Source organism: Aulonocara stuartgranti (genome assembly GCF_965226115.1).
Source record: "Aulonocara stuartgranti genome assembly, chromosome: 11".
NCBI lineage: Eukaryota > Metazoa > Chordata > Actinopteri > Cichliformes > Cichlidae > Aulonocara > Aulonocara stuartgranti.
Genome location: NC_138947.1, coordinates 36863160 through 36885816, shown reverse-complemented (window position 1 = coordinate 36885816; position 22657 = coordinate 36863160). Strand labels below are relative to the sequence as shown.

Below are 22657 nucleotides of genomic sequence, written 5' to 3'. Positions count from 1 at the left end.
CACTGGGATTTTCCCTTACAACAGAGATATCTTCTCTGATGCAGAGTTTGAGCCATCCATGGTGTCAGACAGGCCCAACCTGGAGCAGCAGCCTGCCGCTGAAGGTGTTGCACCTGTGGTTTCAGCCTCTCTTTCTGCTGAACTACCTTCACCAGACCCTGTACATGCATGTGGTTCACGAAGTGACCCCAACCATGCTCGATATGTGTCTCCCACTGATATTCTACCCTTACCCAAAACTCAGCAGCCCAGGAAACAAACAAATCGAAAGCGTGTGAAGACACGAATCCTGACTGATACACCTGAAAAGCAGGCAATTGAGAGAGCCCATGAAGAAAGGACAAATAAACTGAAAGGCAAAAAAGAAATAATCCACAAAAAGCAAGGAATGTGGAAGAGGAAACAAACCCAGACAAAAATTGCAGTGGAAAGCAGCTCTGAGGAGAGTGATGTTCCCATCCCATTTGAAGACACTTCTGAGTATGAGAGTTCCAGCGATGAAAGAAGTGAACCAGATGTCTCAGACCTGGTAGTTGGTGACTTTGTCATCGTAAGATTTGCATCCAAATCCAGGAGCCACCATTACATTGGCCTGGTTGACAGCTTTGCAGACAACGAAGTGAGTGCCAGATTTCTCAGAAGAACCCGAGGGATCACTAGCAGTAAGAAACCCACGTTTGTGTTCAAGGAAAATGATGAGGCATCTTTCCCACGCAAGGATGTGCTGAAGAAGCTACCTCAACCTCAACAGGCTGGAGGAACTGCAAGGAGGGAGCAACAGTTCATATTCCCCTGCAACCTTGATCATTGGAATATTGAATAGTTCTTTTGAATAAATGGTTTTGAACTGGCGGTTTGTTTAGAAACCACCAGTTTCCAGGTTTGTTCTCACAGGTTTACAACTGTTAAAATGGTTTGTTTTCACAATATGATCAGTTTTACATTTTAAAAACTACATGGTCAGTTTGCCCCAAGATAGCTCAGTTTACCCACTGACTAGGTTCAATTTACCCCTAATCTGGGGCAAGTTGAGCCAAAGGAGCATTTTTTTTAATAGGTCATTATTTTGGGCAGCGTCATCAGACATAGATTCTGATCATTACATTTGAAAGGAGACATCCTGAAATAAAGGAATATGTTATCATTCTATTTCTGTGTCATTTTTTTCTCACATCCAGGGCAACATGAGTAAAAAGTGGCTCATCTTACCTCACTCTCCCCTACCGGTCCATGGTCCGGGGGTGGGAGCTGCTGCTCTATATATCGTCCCTGCTGGCTACAATACATACATCTGAATTTTCACTACCACACATGAGTGAACAACATGTAACTGAAGCCACACCAGCTCACACGTTGCTGTAACAAAGTCCTTGTCCAGTGTTGGGGAACCAGGACGTCTTGATGAGAAATGAGGCTACTAAAACTAAGGCATGAGAACATTAAAGTAATAGACAAAGAAGCACCTGGCAGCTCAGCGCTATAATATTGAAGCTGGAGACCCAGAAGCTGCAGCACAGTGGAAGCAATTGTGAGCAGTATGGACCAACTGCAACAGCAGCTGCATCTACTGAGCTGAAGATGAAAACTGTGGCCGAAGTCAAGGTGGCCTCCAAACCAAGAGCATCACTCCTTAGGTCACCGATAGTTAGGGCTGGGCGATATGGCCTAAAATCCACATCGCGGTATAATTTGAAGCATGTGCTGTAACGATATATATCACAATATATTCTTTTCTTCTGTATAACGTATTTTCCACACTATAAAGACTTAAAATCCTTTAATTTTCTCAAAAATCGAGAGTGTGCCTTATGTATGAATTCTGGTTGTGCTTACTGACCTCGAACCGATTTGGGCAGAAATCTGTTAAAAAATGTTTTAGTACAACTTTGGTAAGCCGCACTGCTTGATGGCTCGTCAGAGCATTACGCTGCCGTAGTGAGGAGCTTCGCGGAGTAATCTGGGTCCAAAACTCCGTCAGCTTCAGGTCCCAAAGTCAAAGGAACATTGAGAGTTAAAAACGGTCTAAATTCTTTCATCTTTAATAAAATCATCAGCGTTGCTGCTTTACCAGGTGTAACAATTAAGTTTTACATCCATGAAAACAGAATTTATTAAATTTAACGGAGTTAGAAGTTAACAGGAAGTTAGCTCGCTAGTTTCCACCTAAACATGACCTACCATGTTCTGAGAGATTTTTGAAACTAATTCAAACGTACAGCTCTGCTATCACTTCCAACATAAATGAAGACAGAAACTAAACAGCAGTGGCGTTTGTAGGGTTACTGAAGTTGGACTACCTGGTTTATAATGTTGTGCTACGTGATTGCTAGCTAACAGCTATGTTAGCATAACATTAGCTGGAGGATGAACGCCAACTTTTCTTCCACTCAATAAAAGTTAACGTGAGGGATTCTGGTGGTCAGGGACAAATGCAATCGCATAGCAGGATGCTATACACGGGGCAAACTTCAGTCAGGAGAACAACTGAGATCATTCATCCACAATACGAGGTTAGTTATTAATATACTGAAACAACATGGGAACAGAGCAGCTGCGAGAGAATTCAGCATTAATGAATCAATGTTACGGAAGTGGAGGAAGCGCAGGTTTTGGCTTTCCCCATGTTTCAAAAAGCTTCATCTCTTTGCTGTGACTGTCGCCCGCCATAATTTGCAGATGATAATGGTTGTAGCCGCTGCGATGCTTTCGACCAAAACAGGTGCAGCTTGATGACATCATCAACATGTGCTATCGCGGTAGAGCGATATAGTATCTCTATCGTTGGCCAAATTTATATCGTTTCTATCGTATATCATTTATATCGCCCACCCCTACCGATAGTCCAATCAGAGGAGGCGCTTGCAGATCTGCCTATTGCAGATCTATATATCATCCCCACCTCCAGTTTCACTAAAACTGAAAAATTGATATAATTAGCCTGCTTTTCAATCAGTCAGTAGATTAACTAATAATCTATACTGAGATGAAAACATGTCCCCTGGATGTAAACAGGGGACACTAATTTATATTACTGTGAGGTTAATATGACCATGTCCCAAACTTGCAGCTGGAATGATAAACTCTACTGCATTAAAAACAAATCTTCCAGTGAAACCTTATGAACGTGCCTTTGTTTAGTCGCAGTCTGTAAGTGAAGCTGGATTCAGGTGTTGTCTTTTCTCTGCAGGCGCACAGAGTGCAGGCACATAGTTGTTGGTGTGAAGTCTCCTGGATATCAGTATGTTGGCCTTTGAAAGCTGCTGACGCATGGTAGGTGTGCATTCCTTTCTGCTATTGCTGCCAACTTAGCTGAGCGAACGAGCCAACATCTGCATTAAGATCGATAGTGTCTCCTGTGGCTATCAAACAGATCTAGGTGATGACACATTCACAGCAGGCTGAGGCATTCCTTCTTCACTGGAGCATGGCAAGTGCTTTTTCATGGTAATCCATCAAAATAACTACAGGAAGGACTTTCGAGAAGCGAGGGCGAGGAGACCACCTGCCTCTATTGTCTCGTCACCACAACTGAAAGTAGCAGAGGAGACCTTTCATCTCGGCCACTCGGAGCTGTTTAGGTAGAAAGCTTTTGTGTTTTTTGTCTGAAGAATTTCTATGAAATGCTTTCACCATGTCTGACTAATTTAATGACGAGATTGTTGAATAAAAACCAAGTGTGAAGGCAGCAACACATGACCAAACAGGCCCCAGTGCAACTGATCTGAGGATAGTAGTAGTAGTTTTCCACCTCACTTTTCGTTTAATAAAGTAATTGTAGTACTCCGTGGTGAGTTTTACCACTGGCATATACTCCTGCTTATACTTAGTCTGTGCACATCGCAGCAACCTCATGCACAAAGACTACCCATCCATGTTCCTTTAGTACCTACAGACCATCATTTAAATGTCAAAGCCAGCCTGGGTTTTTATGTGTACCCCATCTTCTAATGCAGGGGTCTCAAACTTTATACATAAATATTTAAATAACAGATCTGATCATCCAGTTGTTCTCCCTCTCGCCTCCAGGGGCACTGGGGTTCAACAGGTTATGTGTTTACTGTTTAATTTCTTTGTGAGGTATGAACGGCCATAAGGGAAATTTGTAGGAAAAAACTGCAAAACTTGTGCAAATACAGTTAAAAGTAAAGATTTCTGCTTGTGGTTGTTTGTGTTGAGCGGCAGATCAAACAAGAATTATAAATGGCTTCCAGCGCACGTTCAGGCCTGCGAGACTCATTTAGACACTCGATATCACTGACATGCAGACAGATGATAATTTTACGTTTTAACTCATTTATTCACTTCTCTCGACACGCTTGTTTTTAAATCGGGCTTCACGTCTCTCTGGCCCGTACCACAGAACGTCTGCCCCCCTTCCTTCTTTCACACAATGGTATGATCCCAGTGTGTCGTTGCGTGTGATTGGCCACATGGTGTGTCGCACCCCTGCCTGCATGGATTCACAGCAGGGCTGAAGTTTCGTCTCCCACGTACTGTTGGGATATTAATAATATGACATTTTTAATGGGCCAGATGTGGCCCGCGGGCCGTACGTTTCACACCCCTGCTTCCAACAGGATAATGCACCATGTCACATGTTCAAATCATCTCAAACTGGCCAATCAGACATCAGCAGTCACCAGATATAAACTCAAACCTTTGGAACGGTCGAGCCACATCATGCATGTACAGATCTTTGAGGAACCACCGTCCATTTTGAATCTATGCCACAAAAAAGGTCTGACGAGGTGTAACTAATGAAGTGTCCGCTGAGTGTATTTTTAGGCCCTAGCAGCAGTTGGTGTGAAGTGAGGAAAAGATCTGGTTTACATTTCATTTGCATTTCAACAAAAACCTTTCATTTCAAAGCTGCTGTTGTTGCTGCGACCTGACCACAGCGCCGTGTTTTGTACTCTTGTCACCTGTGACACAGACTTTAAATGCAATGCTTTAACAAAAACTTTGCCTCTGGCCTTTGGGGGAAACAACTGTACTACAATACACGTCAAAGCACACAAACACATAAAACCCCCATAGACACAGATTGATTTCCTGTCCATCAGCCGTCCGCATTTTCACAGCTGGAAGAAAAACAGTGCAGCAGAGAAAAATGGCTGATGGAAACCAGAAACACAGAGAGCACGAGGGGGTGAGCCAAGTCTCAGGGCAGGACATAGCGAGTTCATATCGAATTCACCGTTCCCTGGACTGTGATGAAAGGCAGTTGAGAGGAAGTGATGGCCATTAACATTCCACCTCACTTTCTTTCTGCAAATTTTTATTTCCTCCTGGACTCGAGAAAATCAGGAGACTGGGAGGGACCGAGGAATCCACCGCAGCTAACATTTATGTCGGCTTTTCATTTGTCCTCGGATGCTTCAGTTCACTTCTTTAACCTCCTAGGACCTGGCGTCCACATATGTGGACATCACATTTTGGGTTATCTAGACCAAAATACTCAATTTTGCCTGATATCCACTTACAAGGACATTATCCTGCTACTGTTCTATCAACATTTTAAACGAATATCTTCATATGTGGCTCTGATTTTTCTTAAAAACAAAAATAAAGTAAAAAAAAAAAATCTGGTAATTCTTTGTTTTTACATTCATCGGGTCCCAATCAGCCCGAATAGCAAAGAGAAATTAAAAATGCTGCAGTGGAAGAGTTCGGGTCTCAGGAGGTTAAAGGATCCTTCTATTAAAATCATTATACTCTACATTAGTTGCTTTCAAATCAAACCCATCCAACTGAAATACTTACTCTGAGAACTTGTGGATCAACTCTTTGATATTTGGATCCTAAAGTAAGCCTCTCAGAAACACGTCGAATTTCATACCATATAAAACACCAACCAGCCAATGAGCAATTAACTGTAAGTGTTGGGGTCAAACTGATATCCCCAGCTGATGTTACAACCCAGCGTATAAGCTTAAAATCCCAAGTGTTTCAGTTACTAATCAGTTTATATTATGAACCCTTTCATGCATGAATTATGACAACCTCAATCAGGATTTTTATCCATCTTTAGGCATGAAAAAAAGATTTTTGAACTTTATTTTTTAAATGTACTTTTCAAAGAGTTTGTTACATGTCCACTTAGGTGGACAACAGACGTTCTGACTTATGAATTTAGTATGGAGTGGCACATCAGTGTTCAACGTAGTGGTTTATGTGCAAGTATACCATCAACACTGACACAAATACACTCTAAAAAGTAATTCAGAGGCTTAGTAAATATCACTATAAATATAAGTTAGATGAGCCTGATAGACTCTGTGAATATCCTTTTAGTAATTATTTGAGTTTGATGAGCTGAAATAAATGTCTAAAATGTTAACATATGTGTTTGTGTTAATTAAGGTATTTATTTACATTTATCTCAGACAAAAAATTCAGTATGTGGTTCACAGAATACCTTCTTTGCATGTGCCTAATATTTCTGTTTAAAATTGAATCTAAATATTTGAGAAATATGTATCTATACTCATCAGTATCTTGTTCTAAAATCATTAATTATTCAAATCAATATTATTTATTGTCAGCAACTACAACTGAAAAGTGTAAGTAAAACACGATAACGTGGAGTAATTGAGTACCATGAGCCTTTGTTTTGTTCATTTTGTTTTCTAAATACTCTGAGCGTTTGTGTTTGCGCTCCTGGTTTGACATTCATCCTTCAGGTATGTGAGGCTTTGAGCTAAAAGGGGAAAGGCTCTTGTCTTTTTAGTGCTTGTTTATTTCGAGTTATTGCCGTGTTTATGAAAATACATTTTTCATTTGGAAAAATGTTAACATGTGGTCATTTTTCACACATGTATTATGAAACACACGACTACATATCAGTTGGTCTGGTTTAGACTTAGACTACCAGTGAAATATACTAACATTCATATTTGAATGTTAGTATTAAGTACAATTTTGATTACGTTCAGTTTACAATATTAAATAAATGGAACAAAAATATATCTATATTTCATGTTTGTGTAACAACTACAATTATTCATTTCAACTTCATATGTTTAAGCTTTAGTTATTCAATTGATCAAGTATATTGAACAGATTTGACTGGTTTAAAAATGTAAAAATGTCAGTTTTAGTTTTTAGAGTGACAAGAAAACAGCCGTTGAATAGCTGTCCACTGTAGTGCCCACTACGTGTGAAAGGGTCGATATTAATTTGGGGGTAAAATGTATAACTGCAGCCAGGAGAACACGACGGCGTGGAGCATGAAATAAGTGCTGCAGGGATGATGTTTTGTATGTCATCCCAGACGTTAGCATCACTGTGGCCCCCTTGCTTCTGCATTATCGTGTAACATTAGCTTCACATAAGGAGAAATAACAGTTTGAAGCATGAATACACATCGTCAGAAGTAAAACAGCAACATTAGGATCTAAAGTAAATGAGACCATTGAGGTAGAAGTCAGCGTCATCACCACGAAACGTTTGTATTTTGTATCATACGACATTAAATGTCCTCAACGATGTCTGTACTCTCTCTGATCCACTTGTTAACAAATGCATATTATATGAGAAACTGTGAAAACATGTAAGGGTTACACTGAATAAAGACATCTAACCAAGAACTCATCCAGAAAGATCAGTGATTTGAAGATGAGGGAAGCAGAAGCTGAAAAACCATTTCCAGGTTTTAGGACTTACTGTCCAAAGATAAAAATCCAAGTGTAAATTCGAAACTAACTCCCTGGTTTTCATGTCCTGGCACTAAAGAGCACACACTGAGGGCATGTTTTCTAGCTTTGAATCTTGTGATTGACAGTTATCATTATAAAATAAAATACACTGATGCAGATGACTCTGGCGATAATTCATACAGCGGCAGAATGTTTGGCACATCATGGGAAGTAATTTGTGGCAGATTCTTTACTTTCCAGATTAGAGGCGCAGCAGATTCTCTGGGGATTAAGGATGACCTGTGTAATTATTCCAAATCACAGGAGGCACGCAGGTCTTAGCGTCCTGTGTGATGACGGCTTTAGTTAGTGACGACGAATCTTCGTTCCAGCAGCTATACTTTGTGATTGTAGCTGAATAGACAGCTGGAGTTTTATAGAAATCACTTCCCTGCTGCTTATTTCAAATTCCCTCTGGAAAACAGTCACACTCCCCTTTTGCCCGCCGTTGTCTCCACTCCAGATGTACGCCTGGGGCAAACAGTGGCACACATCTGGGAGAAGCCCTGACTGCCAAGCCCTGCCCTTTTCCTGCCTGATGTCGCACAACACAAGTCACACATATGATGTTGCAGTAATGCTGCATGCAGGCTTGTACACACACACACACACACACACACACACACACACACAAACAGCTCACTTACTTATTCCAAGCTTGTCTGAGCTTCTTTGCGCTGTACACTGTAAAGCGGTCTGCAACGAGAAAAAAACAACAAGCAATTAAATGGCTGCACTAAGAGCTGCTGCTGGGTTAATGACACACACCTGCTAAAACACCTTCAAACCAAACTTCTACGTGCACGTCTCAGCAAATTACGAGACATAGATGCTGCAATAATTAATTGCAAACTACGATTTTTCAAATAGTGGCAGGGCCTTAGCTTAGCCTCACAGAGAAGGCCGCCTAGTTTCAGATCTTCCCTTGTGTTAATTGGCTGCTAATCTCCACCCAGCACAGCTCACTGCTGCAGTGTTGCTATTGTGTTTCTGTCTTTTTCAAATCGGGCCATTTTCACTTCCATATTTTTATTCTTGGATTCTACTAGAGTAGTTCTGCAAGATTCAAATCAAAATAATAAAAAAGAAATAAACATAGCCTCGGTGCTTTTAGTTCCTATTGCTTTAAGGCAGCTCCCTTTTGATTGGCTACCTCTTAGATTTGGACACATAGCAGGGGCTGTTTATCTTTGATGATCATGTCCTATAGAGACACACGTCAAAAGAAACTGCATCAAACTGAGCATTTGCGGTATAAAAATGGCAGTAAAACATCTCAAAACCTGCAAAAAGATATATTTTGGTAAAGCAAGTACTTTGAATCGGTTAGTGCTGCAGTAACTAGCTTGTCAGACTTCATGTGAACCACAATCAAAAGCTTAAATACATTTAGTTTGGGATCCATCTCAATCTTCTTTGGTTCTCTGGCTCTGCAGGCAGCACCTCATCCGGAAATACATTTTTCGGTCCCACATTTTAAAACCAAAGCTAACAGTTTGCCACAAAGGCAAGTTCCTGCATTATACAATCACACTCATGAAAAGTGCAAACACAAATATACATGCAATGTTGTACAAAGCTGGCCTGTCACTGTAAGTTATACCTTCAACACTGTGCTCCTCAGACTGAGCTGTGCCGGACAGTTCACCGGATCATCTTAAAGGAATGCAGCCACAGTCAATGTAATTAATTCTTTGTCTGAAATCTTAAAAATGTGTGCTGTAGTGAAGGCCTGCGACGACCAGGCAAAACAGCTTAATGTTATCACACAAAGTGTTGCTTTGTGTATTAGTTTGCCAAAATGAGGACTGGAAAATGAATGAAATCCTCTTGAGCAATGCAGTGTGAACTATGTGCCTCTGCTGCAAGGCCAAACCACATTAAATTGTCATATTTGCAAGAGGAGTTTGGTGAAGCAGTGTCTGCGTGCTTCTGCAGCTATGATCGCTATGCTGTGAATGTGTGAAGGCTCAGCGCTCTTCTCTTAATTACAGCCAAAACTGCCATGTTGGCGTGCAGTCAGCTACTGTACAAGCTAGCCAGCCACCCAGTGAGCTAGTCCGTCTGGACTCCCACACTGTTGGCCTGATCCAGCTAGCCTGCAACCAGACAGCCTGTTCCAGCATCAGCCTGCAGCTTGCAAGACAGCCAGCAGTGGGTCCTGTCGCCCAGGCTGGTGTCAGGTGCGCCGGCGTGAGCTGACCAGAGCTCGCTGAGCACCAGGGGAGACGGCTCCAGCTATCAGCAGGAGGAGGGGTGGAGCCAGGCTGTGCTGGTAAAACATGCATGCTTCAAAATAGTCATAATTTTGGATATTTCGAGCATACTGGTGCAAATGTTAGTCCTTTCTTTAAATACCACAAAACATGATTATTGAAATGTATTCATTAATATGTCAGAATCACAGCTCAAATCAACCAGAACCTTCATTATGCTGTGTCTGAGGTGTTGGTCAGACTGTCTGCATGTTTGTACCTGTGTGCACTGTGCAGCTGTGTTGCAGGTTTTATATGCGCCCTCCCTTCAAGGTTTCATTTTCAGATACGCAGTCTGAGCTGGACCATGACTGAGACCAAGAGGCAGCTAAAGGGAGATATGGCTGGAAGTGAGGAAGTATCTGTGGAACCTTTTCATTCCCACAAAAATGTGGAAAAAAAAGCGGCGCCTTCACTCAAGGCCAAGCCGCAGCATCGTGTCTGAAAGTGCAGCGATGTATTCAGGTTGGAGCGGGACAGAAAAGAAAGACAGGAAGGTGCTGCAGAATTTATGTGGAAGTAACAGAGAAATATGTGACGGATCCTCGGCACAGCAGTCGTGTGTTTTTGGACAACGGGCGGCTGAGAGGAGCTCAGTCCTGCTGAGGAAACTCTGCAGACTGACGCAACACTGCCACCTGCTGCTCACTGCAGCCTCAGACATGTAGACGCTCGTTTGTATCTATACACGTTTCAAATACTGCAAAAAATCAAAGTCAGTAACAGATTTTTATTGTTACAAACCTAAAGAAAAATACTCAAGTAGTTTGTCTTTGCATCTGTCTTCACACTTTAATCACAGACCTAACTCTTTACCACTCAGTGTGTCAGCAGAGACTGGTTTTGTTTCAGCACCATCCACTGCTGGTCTGCACACAATATCTCCACAGAGCCACTGCAGCTACTCAGCTGTGATTTCCATTATATTTGTTTTAATGAGCTCTGCTAGTGATCTGCTTTATTCATATGTCCATCTCTTTATCTGCTTATGTCGGCTAGCCTGTCATTCAGTTTTGTGAAAGTGTTAGCATACAACACAATATCATTCAGATTATGGAGGCTATAGCTGTAGTATAACACCTGCTATCATTAAGGATTACCGTTCTCCTGCTGTGGTTCATCTTTTGGGCACTTCTTCTTTGATCCTCCAGTTTCCTCTGATTTTTTAAGGACACACCTACTAAGACTTCTTAAGTTTTTTTTGCTAGTAACTCTTAAGAATCATCTTGTTGGGGCTATTTCATGGATGACAAACTGTGTTATTGTTGAAACAACATGCTGCTAATAACAAAGTACCTAAAGATTGTCTAAGATCAGTTTATGCCGTGAGCACGTTTTTACCTAAAGTGATTAATAAATGAGAGAAACAACCAAGCAAACACAAATCCTCTAAAACTGGTCAGATACAAAGCCTAGAAAATGAGTAAAAAAACAGTCGATGTCCAAAGAAAAACATGAACTTTATTCCTGCCACAGTGTAGATTAGAAGATTTCAGATTAGACCTGAAGTGCACTTCCAGGAGTTTACAGTTCAATTTCTCCCTTGTGCTTAAAAACTGCTCCTGCATTATCCTCTCATTCACTGTGTGTCTGCACTCAGGTTGTAATTGATGTGCACTCAGAGGCATTACAGGGCTTCACAAGCGTCTCACTTTTTCCCGTGTTTGTTGAGAGCGCAGCCACAAGAAGCCCTGAACATGCACTCGTCATATGAAGAGACGCGGCGCTCGCAGGCTGGAGCCAGCCAAAGCCGGGCATGTGTGTACATTTGTGTGGGTGAGACAGCAGCACAGCTGTGCAACACAGTGTGCGAGAGGCTAACAAGAGCCAACTGTCGCTGTGGCCACAGGATGCAAAGTCACATTAGTATGGGTTGTATGTGCATGTGACCACGAAAGCCACCCCAGTAGGTTTCTAATTGGCCACTGGAGATAAGAGGCTGGGTCACATACTGTAGCTTTGTGATGCCTTACTACCCCGAACCCTCGTGCTAACCCTCTTGATGTCCATCCTCGCCTGTCCCCTGTTCTCAGCTCCAGCTCTTCTGCAGTCCCTCTATTCATGTCCTATCTAAAAAGCCCTAATGAGCTCCCAGAAGGCATGGCTGCCACCCCCTCTTCTGCTGCTGGTGCACTAATGGGGTACAGTGAGCTTTTGGTAGGTGGCAGTGTTGCCTCATATTCATGATAAGCTTTGGAGTTCTGAGAATGCACACAACAGCGTGACAACCAAGTCGCAACAGCTTCTGCGGCTTTCCTCAAAACCTGGACACTAAAATGTGATCTTGTTATCTGTCGTTCTGATTCTGTAGACTGAAGAGTTAGCAGGACACCTGCTTTCAGTCAGCAGCACCGGCATTGATATCGATATTATCGATATTTGGATCAATCTGCCCGCCCCGTCAGTCAGAATTAGATAGCCTAAAGTGTTAGCATAGAGGCTATCTTTAACCGCACACCAAACAACTAAAGATACTAATGACAGTAAAATTTATGCATAGCGGCAGTATTATAGCATCTATTACATAGATACGGTTTCAGGCTAACTCTTTAGCATCTTGTTAGATTTTATTGTACAAAGTGTTGATGCCTGTGCAAAAGCAAGCTGTATGCTAACAGCAGCCATACAATGGTCACAACAAATGGCCTCAGTCCTCCTCCAACACTCTCCTTTGTTTTTATGTGATCTATGTATCTTCAGGGTAGCACTGCTACAACATCAGACTTACACCACAGAGACAGAGTTAATCATGCATGCCATGATTTTTGCCAGTGTGTATATTAAAACTATACTAAGATCTGGTAATTACCTGGTTTAAAGTGAGGCAGGGAGTTAACACCAGGCCACATATCCTCAGAGGGAGTGCCAAGGACCTGAAACAGACACAAAGAAGGAAAAGTGATGATTAGGATCATGTTAACCTGACGGAGAATGACACATCATATCTGTTTTAACTGCAAATATAACAGGTTACTTTGTGGTTAAACACTATATAAAGTATTACAGCTGACTGCTGATGTGAGTTCACATGATAAACTTCCAGTACAAAGGCGTCTCCTTTCTTTGGCAACAGTCACGATAAGTGCATCTTTTCTGGGAAATGGAGCTCTCACGCACACAACCTGGCTTTAGGGTGATCGAATACAGAGCAGCGGACATGCCTTTGACGTGATCCATCATACCATAACAACATAATAGCTTCCAGATTGCCCGCTTGGTCTGATCTACAACAAACTCATATGGTAGAAGTGTGGAACTGCTGCATGTCTCGTCCCTCCGTGCAAACACACAGTGTAGGTGCACTGTGGGATAAATTAGTTTCAGATGACAGACAAAGAAAAGCAAAAATTGAGTGTCTCTCCACAACTTTATGTGATTAAACAGCTGATGATGCTTCGCCCATTCCTTTGACTCGGGTGTGTCGCTTTAGTGACTCAGATTCTCAACAGTTCCAAAACACAACAAGACAAATGATGTGCTTAAAAGGACAATATTTTATTTAATCAAGAAAATCAAAAGCATTTCTAAAAGGTCTGGAGCTTGTGTGTGGACATTAACGCTTTAGTCTAGTTGCAATAATAGAAACGTCCACCAGACGGCAGTAGGGGACCATAAAGCAGCCTGGAGTGGAACTTGAGGAAAGGTGGTTCCACACTGAACTTCATTAAAAATGTTTCACCGTTGCATTTTTAAATGTGTTTGGAAGCAATGTTCACACAAGGTAAGACTCTGGCTAAGAACAGAAGGGAGTACACTGACTGCTTCATCGCTGAAAGCAGTACAAAATCCTTCAGTTAGTCCTCACCACTGACCTCCATCGTTAGATCTGTCTTCCACTAACGCTAGATTGGTGAGCATCACCTGAAAACTGCACTTCCCCCTGATAGAAGCTGTCAGAGAATGGATTTCTATGAGCGTGATCATGATAAGATGGGTGGGTGGGTTTAGCAGGACATGAGGTCGTGAGTGTTAGAGGGGTGACTGAGGGGCCACGTGACAGGATCTGAGTTTGGCTGGCAGAGCTGGAGTCATTTTGCATTATTGATGTATCAGTTCTGTGGCCTTTGAAGTGGAGAGGGAGAGCTGGGTGGAGGGCTGGATGTGAATGTCAGAGTCTTTATGAGGACATCATGCAGACGAGCAGCAGCACAGCTCAGGGTCTAGTCAGTCATCCGTGAGCTCGCTTAACACTTCTCCGTGGTGGTCCCTCAACCAGATGATCAATAACCCCCAATGAACAATGAACACAGTACAGCTAATGTGCTATAACAATAATGAGCATGAGATGAAAGTGTGTGATGGTTGTAGGGTGGACGATGGAGGACACGCTGATCGAAAACTGTTTAAGACTTGCTACAATCTCATAGTCTGCAGATCGTCTCCAGTTCACAGATCTTGTTGTTAAGCTATCAATACAGCTGTTTCACCACATAGTAGTCATGTTTTACTTTTTAACTCTTTAATGGTGATGATGACGTGTGACTTCATCACTGCCACTGTGCACGACGATGCTCTTTTAAAGACAATAGACCACATGTGTGCACAGCTTCACGGCTCTCGGGCACATTCTAAGCTCAGTCTTAATGTGATGACACAAGCAAAAATGGAACAAAGGAGGTCAGTCACAAGGACCTACTACTTTCGCTCCAAGGCTTTTCCAACTTCAGCGCAGAGATGGATGTTTTGGACAAATAACGGCTGCTGGCTTCCTGTGGGGCACAATCCCCCCTCTGTATGTCCCACATGGGAAAATAAAACCCCACACCCCTCCATCTTTGCTCAGGCAGTAGATTGCCATGCCTGCACATATAGAGTAATGGATATATGAAACAGCCTGCTGAAATGGAGGACGGGATAATCCATCAGGGGGGGCAGGTTTGGTCTCTACACATCTCTGAATATGAGGGAATGTGTGGAGAGTGTATGGAGACAAAGACAGAGCATATAAAGAGAATCCCTGTGAGGTCACAGGTCACAACCCTGCACGCTGCACTCATACTCTGCCACACATACATATAATAAACCCCCCAGCAGCGAGGTTACAGACCACCCATTTGGCCAGACACAAACAGTATGTCTGACCTTCACACAGCGACGCTCTTAATTCTGTTCATGCTGCCAGACAGAATGAAGAGGTTAGAGAGACGTGGCGAGACAATGAACGGGTCAAACAGGCTCCTCGCAGTGAACAAGACAGCTGGCATATCTGGGATGGGTTATGCTTAATTTGCGGTACAGCGTTGTGACCGTTGGGATAGATATCTGTCTATGGAGAGCCTACAGGGAGGCCACAGAGGAGCGATGCAAATGTGCACCTGTGCAGTCCAGAGTTTATCAAGAATGGGAGAAACATCGGAGAGAAAAACATCAGAGAGTGCAGAGGACGCTTTTCAGTGGTTCTCATTGAACATTAGGAGCTCGCTATTCGCAGTGGTTGGCTGATGAACCAACAACGGCACAAGCCAGCATCGCCCACACAGCAGTAGCACCACATACTTTTCCACGGCTCCCTGTTTCAGCCCACAAAGCCGAACAGCGTGTGGCTCACTGTGGATGATTCTGTGTGTACGTCCAACACTGGATCAAGAGCAGAATTTACAGGAGAAGCACAGAAAAACAACAAAAACAACCTCTGATGGTTTGCACACTGCCCCCTGGTGACAGTAAACAGCTACAACATGTAAAGGACTGAGCGGTGTCTGCAGGCTGTTTGTCCTAAAGCAGCTGATTTGTTTCAGTCAGTTTCTCCATGGGTCACACTCAGAAAACATTTCCCATAATGTGAACTTAGTATCATAAAAGGATCAGCCATGTCTTCTAAAATCAAAATCTCCATGCCGAGCAGCAGAGTATATTCTTAGACTTTCCTCTACTGAAGACCCAGGAGTGCTGATTGAAAAGTCAGACCAGGGCCAGCTGGAACTGCTGCAGAGCAGGTGTGGAAACCAGGTGCATAGTTTCATCTATCCAGAAGGGGGCGCAGGAATAATCAAACCTCAAATAAATCTGCTTTACCCAGTGCTACTGTTGCTGAATATTTATAAAACTGCAACATATGAAACTAAAAAAAGGCTGAGACTGAGTGAGCCGGAGGGCTACAAGATGCTCGTCCTGCCTAATCTGTGCTACGAAAGCTAAAAACAGGATTTATTTACCTGAAATTAAGAAACGTTTAAAACAAAAGACTAAATATAACCTGGCTTCTTGCAGTTAATGTGAATTAGTTCAGATTCTGATATCACAGTGATATACTGCAGAGTACAGTGTGTGTGTGTGTGTGTGTGTGTGTGTGTGTGTGTGTGTGTGTGTGTGTCCATCCCGACTGGGAAACGATTGCTTCTGCTGCTCTTAGTGTCAGACATGCTATGTGTGTCAGTGCTGTGCTGGACAGACCTGCACACAGAGCAGCACACGTACACGAGGGAAAACATTTTTCTCTCCACAAAACAGATTTGGTGATTTAAATGTAAATGAGATATCTTCCTCAGTATTGCTGGATGCGAGAAACAGTCCAGTTTGTGAGTGTTAAAGTGTTACTCAGGTTAAACAACAAACACAAGCCGCAGATGTAACCTTCGCCTGGTCGGGCTTCCCGAGGGCACGGAGGGAAATGATGTTGTCGCCTTCATGGAGTCATGGCTCCCCTCCTATCTCGAGCTCACAACTAAAAATGGGAAGATCAAACTAGACCGCGCTCACCGCTCTCTAGCACCGAGGCCGGGCCCCAGCCAGCGCGCCAGACCCATCATTATGAAGCTTCACAACTTTGCTGATAAACAACGTGTGATGGCCGCAGCTCGGCGCCTGGCTACGCAGCCGAACCAACCAACAAGTCGGATCAAAGTCTCCTTCTTTAATGATTATTCAGCGGCGGTAGCCAAGAAACGCAAGGCTTTCGACGAGGTGAAAAGCTGCCTGAGGAAGAAGAATGTGGATTATGCGCTTCTCTACCCCGCCACACTGAGGCTGTTTGCCAACGGCAAGGAGAAGAGATTTAACACACCGGAGGCAGCTGCGTCCTACGCGGACTCGCTGCCCTGAATCCCCGTAACCACCGGAGTACTCCTTTTCTTCACACTATGCCTTAATTAACCGGTGTAAGTACTTGCCGAATCTAGGCGTATATGACTCTTTTTTTTCGTCCTCGCTGCTTATAAGCGACCAGGTGAAATCTTCCACCCCATCGGGCACCGGACGGACTGTGTTTTCGTCTATGGGTAGGCGTGAGTTACGCGCGTGCAATGCCCTTCGGCTTTCCCGACGGGCAGGAGGAGATTGGTTTTTCCCTACATGTTTAGTAGGGCTGTTGCCAAATCACTGTTCTTTGAATGTTCCGTCACACAGCTCTTTCATGCCTTTTTTATTTTTATTTTATTTATTTATTTTTTCAACCAGGGTGTGGTGAACCCTTTGGCTCAATATGCTTTGTATGATACATGAATGAGTCTAATAATGAGTAGGCTGCGAATATGCACCTGGAATGTACGAGGGGTTCACAGCCCTATTAAGAGGAGGAAGATATTTACTTGTCTAAGAAAGGACGGTGTAGATGTTGCTATGTTACAAGAGACACATCTTGATAATAATGAACACTTGAAGTTGCAACAAGGATTATATGGACAAGTGTTTTTTTCATCCTTCACTACAAGAAGTAGAGGAGTGGCAGTGTTGATTAGGAAAAATGTACCTTTTGTAGTAACTGATTGCGTTAAGGATCTGAAGGGCCGCTACGTGATAGTTAAAGGGATTTTGCAAGGCCAAAATATCTTATTACTGAATGTTTATTTTCCACCTGCCCACCCAACTACCTTTCTTACCAAAATGTTTCTGGAATTAGCCCCATTTCTTCCTAACTCTACCGTTATTATTGGTGGTGATTTCAACTTAATGTTAAATCCGCTTATGGACAGATTTCCACACAGCATTGCAACTCCTTCTCCTCAGGCCAAAGCGCTTCATGCTCTATGCGACGAGTTTGGACTTGTGGATGCTTGGAGATATACTCACCCCTCCGATAAGCAATACACATTTTTTTCGGCTCCGCATAGGTCCCAAACTAGAATTGATTACTTTTTTCTCCCGAAAACTGACTTAGGTTCAGTAGTATCGTGCGACATAACAAGTATAATCATCTCAGATCACGCTAGGGTAATCATGGATCTCGATCTTAAAGCTGCGCTTCATAGGTCCCGCCACTGAAGGCTTAATACCATTATTCTTAAGGATGAGGAATTTACCTCTCACTTCTCTGCAGAATTTAAAGCGTTTTTGGATATCAACACCCCCTCAGCTACTACTGCCTCTGTTTTGTGGGAAACATGCAAAGCTTATGCGAGGGGCCTAATTATTTCGTATTCTGCGACAAAGAAGCGACAACGGATGGAGGAACAAAAATCTTTAGAGAGCGAATTGATGGATAAGGAGAAAACATATATTGCCTCCCCATCACCACCATTATGGCAAGAAATAACCGCACTCAGGTCAGCGCTGAATTGCCTTCTTACCAGAGATGCAGAGAAGAAACTTAAATACACCAGACAGAGGTTCTACGAGCATGGAGATAAGGCCGGTAAATGTCTGGCGTACTATGTTAAGAAGCGCGCAGAATCGAATACCATTGCAGCGATATCTGATGAAGGTGGCCACAAGATATATGAAAACAAACTGATAAATGACTGTGTTAAGAAGTTCTACGAAGCCTTGTACTCTTCTCAACAAGTCCCGGAGGGGGTGCAGCTGATGCATAATTTCTTCACCCAATTCGACTTACCAAATTTGTCAGAGGAACAGAAGACTGCCCTTAACAGCCCTATAACTAAGACCGAAGTGTTTAAGGCTATTAAATCACTGCGAAGTGGAAAGTCGCCAGGGCCTGATGGCTTCTGTTGTGAATTTTATAAACAGTTTCGGGATATTATTGTGGAACCGCTTCTTGATATGTTCAACCACTCCTTCGTTACGGGTGAATTCCCGCAGACACTGAAGGAAGCCAACATTTCCCTAATTCTAAAGAAAGGGAAGTGTCCTGATTTGTGCGGATCCTATAGACCTATAGCCCTCTTGAATGTAGATAGGAAACTGCTTTCTAAAATTCTGGCCACCCGCTTAGAAAATTTTTTACCTGTGCTGATAAGGGAGGACCAGACAGGCTTTATAAAGGGTCGAAACTCAGCCACCAATGTTAGACGCTTACTGAACGCTATTGTAGCTTTCAAGCAAAAATCTATTGACGGCCTGGTGCTTTCTCTCGATGCGGAGAAAGCATTTGACAGAATTGAGTGGTCTTATTTGTTGTATACTCTAGGCAAATTCGGCGTGGGGGAGAATTTTATAAAATGGGTCAAAGTTATCTACAATAATCCACAGGCAGCAGTCCTGACTAATGGACTTAGGTCTGATTACTTCAACACTCATAGGGGAGTTATGCAGGGCTGCCCCTTATCGCCCCTTCTATTCGCTCTGGCCATAGAGCCTCTTGCTGAGGCCATAAGGGCGACGCCCACAATACGTAGTTTAGAGATTGGACAGCTGTGTCATAAAATAACCTTATACGCGGACGACATCTTGATTCTTTTGACTAACCCTGTAACATCCGTACCCAGTCTCATTGAGGTGATTGACAGGTTTAGCCATTTCTCTGGCTATAGAATCAATTTGGCTAAGTCAGAGGCTATGCCTCTCGGTACTCTTTTCACAATGCCGGCTACTGTTCCTTCCTTTCCTTTTAAATGGTCTCCTAATGGATTTGTGTATTTGGGGATCTTTATTACCCCGTCTCTCGACCAATTGTACAAAGCCAACTTCACACCCTTATTTGGCAAACTCAAACAGGACCTAGAGCGGTGGGCGTCACTTCCTGTCTCCTGGCTAGGACGCATTGCCCTGATCAAAATGAATGTGCTGCCCAGGCTATTGTATCCTATCCAAATGATCCCCGTCTTGTTCTCTAAGAGAGTACTGAAGGACATAAATGGTTGGCTCACCTCTTTCATCTGGAACAAGCGCAGACCCAGACTCAAGATGGCAGTGTTGCATCTGCCAAGCTCCAGGGGCGGCTTGGATCTACCTAATATTAGATTGTATCAGCTTTCTGCCCATTTAAGATTTGTGAGCGACTGGGTTAGGGGTAAAACCTCAATCTGGTCGGATATTGAGACAGCTCTGTCACAATGCAAACTGAGCGATCTATTATTTTGTAATGATTTTAACGGAATTAAGGCCCTTTGTACAAATCCTGTAACAATCAACACCCTAAAAGCGTGGCGAATTGTCCGCCGTCTTGAGGGAAGATCGAGAATAACATCAACCTTTACCCCTATAATGAATAACCCTGCTTTCCCTCCGGGTTCTTTGGACCCCGGCTTTCAACGATGGTCTGATAAGAATATTAAGTCTCTTGGTGACCTTTTCTCGGGTGGTGAACTCATGTCGTTTGAACAGCTTACCAACAGTTACGGCTTGCCTAGACAGGATTTCTTTCGTTTTTTGCAAATACGACACTATATCACTCACAATACAACCCTTGCTGAGCACCCTGAAGTATCTGATGTTGAGAGGGTTTTGTTTGGGCAACAGCTGACGGTGTCTCTGAGTTCATTTTACCATGTGCTTAATGCTTTGACTACCACTGATGCGCAGGGGATTAGAGTTGTGTGGGAGAGGGAACTGTCGGTAACCATAGATGAAGATAAGTGGGATACCGTTTGGTCTCTCGCAAAAAGGATTTCAATTTGTACTCGGACAAGAGCAATCCAATTTAAGATTTTACACAGATTACACGTATCCCCTCACCGCAGACACCTCTTCAGCCGCTCTCTTTCCCCTGTGTGTCTTAAGTGCAAAACTGATGTAGGGACTTTAACTCACTGTTTTTGGTCCTGTTATAAGCTTCAAGAATACTGGGCTGACATTACAGGTGAACTGGGGAAAATCTTCCACGTTGATATAGAGATGGACCCTTTGTCCCTGATTCTAGGTCTTCCAAGTGACCGCCTAAAAGCGGCGGCCAACAAAAGATTGTATAACACTCTAACATTTGCAGCCAGGAAAAATATCCTCTTACAATGGATCAACGATAGGACTCCCACTGTCTGTGGCTGGCGCAAAATAGTTTTTGAACTGATTCCTCTGGAATACCTCACACACGTTATACACCACAGTGTGGGTCAGTTCTATGGGATGTGGCACCCCTTTTTGGACTATATTGGACCGGACCTTTCCGCTATCTTATTCAAAGGACTACTACACACGTGATCACCACCCGGGCGCTGTAAGACTGACTCACCACCTCTTGTATGTTATATTTTGTATTTTGTATCTTGTATTATGCCTTATTTAAGAGCTGTTGTGTACGTTTTGTGTTTGTACTGTTTTGTTGTTCTGTGTCTACTGTCGAGACACTGTCGTGTTAAAGGAAAATCTGCAATAAAAACAATGATGAAAAAAACAACAAAAACAAAAAAAAAAAAACAACAAACACAATGATAAAAATATCATCATAAAATGATGTGGAGGCGATCTCATTTTCCATTTACTGTTTGTAGTGTTTTTGTGTGGACTATAAGATTTATAATCTGCAGCATAATTACAGGTTATAAAATAACATTAAAGATAAAAAAAGTTAAAAGGTTAAAAGGTTTTCTTATTTGTTATCCCCAGTTTAAGTTTTCATGTTGAAAGTGTTGATTTCTCCCATCATGCTGCACATCATGCCTCTCATCCCCAATGGATCCGACAGCATGCCCAGCAGATTGGACCTAACTTTTTGCTGTTGTTACTGTAGAGCAGCGGTCCCCAACCCCCGGGCCTCGGACCGGTACCGGTCCGTGAGTCGTTTGGTACCGGGCCGCGAGAGTTGAGGCTCAGGTGTGAAATGTGTGGTTTTCAGGGTTTTTATCGTTTTCAGCGTTATTTTGTTATTACTTTTATCGTTAACTCGGTTTTCCTGGGTCTTTTCACGTGTGTTATGAATAAATCTTCTTTTTTTCTGTACCGGCACTAGTTTTATTTTGTTGTATTTATCCGCGACACCTTAAAGGACGGTCCGTGAAAATATTGTCGGGCATAAACCGGTCCGTGGCGCAACAAAGGTTGGAGACCGCTGTTGTAGATCCTTCCACCAAAGGATGTGAATTTATTACAACGTCACAAAGTCCCCAAAAATACAGTATAGTGTCACCATTCTAGTGTTCTAGCATAGACCCGTCACAGGTTTGAGAGCGAGCACAAACGTGTCATTAGCATTAATGTGAACCCGCCTGAAGCACGACTGCAGCTTCTCCTGTCAGCCACCCTGACACCTGCAGACAACAAGCACATCTGTAAAATCCAGAAACCTTTTCCTCCAGTACAGCAACACAACACAGTGCAGTGATACCATAACCGTCAACTGAGTATTATGCAAGATAACATTTACCCTTAAAAGCTGCTCCAACTCCACCGCTCCTATCCTGCCTCTCTATTCATCTGGAAATGTGTTTCTGACTAGAAGGAATGTCGATGGTCACAAATCGCACGGGGAAAAAACCTGATCAAATGGGAAGACTGAAACCTTTTGCCTTCTGGTCCTTACCTCTCTGACCAGACTGAGTCCCCCTATTACTTTTATTGAAGTTGTTTTATTCTACTAATGGTACAGTACTTTTAGCCAATGGGTGGTATTTTTAAATGTGCTTAGAAATAAACGTGTATGAAAAAAAACAGACA

General features: G+C 43.0%; 1 protein-coding gene across 7 annotated transcripts in view; it reads right to left on the bottom strand.

The window, feature by feature from the left end:
• Window positions 1-22657, bottom strand: part of cdk14 (cyclin dependent kinase 14) — a 247147-nt gene that overhangs the window by 67326 nt on the left and 157164 nt on the right. For all 7 annotated transcript variants that reach the window (XM_082551038.1, XM_082551039.1, XM_082551040.1 and 4 more), the window contains 2 exons: window positions 12762-12825; window positions 8345-8393 (listed from right to left, as the gene is read on the bottom strand). In XM_082551038.1, coding sequence (XP_082407164.1) covers window positions 8345-8393; window positions 12762-12825 — 113 coding nt within the window. The remainder of the gene's footprint in view (window positions 1-8344; window positions 8394-12761; window positions 12826-22657) is intronic.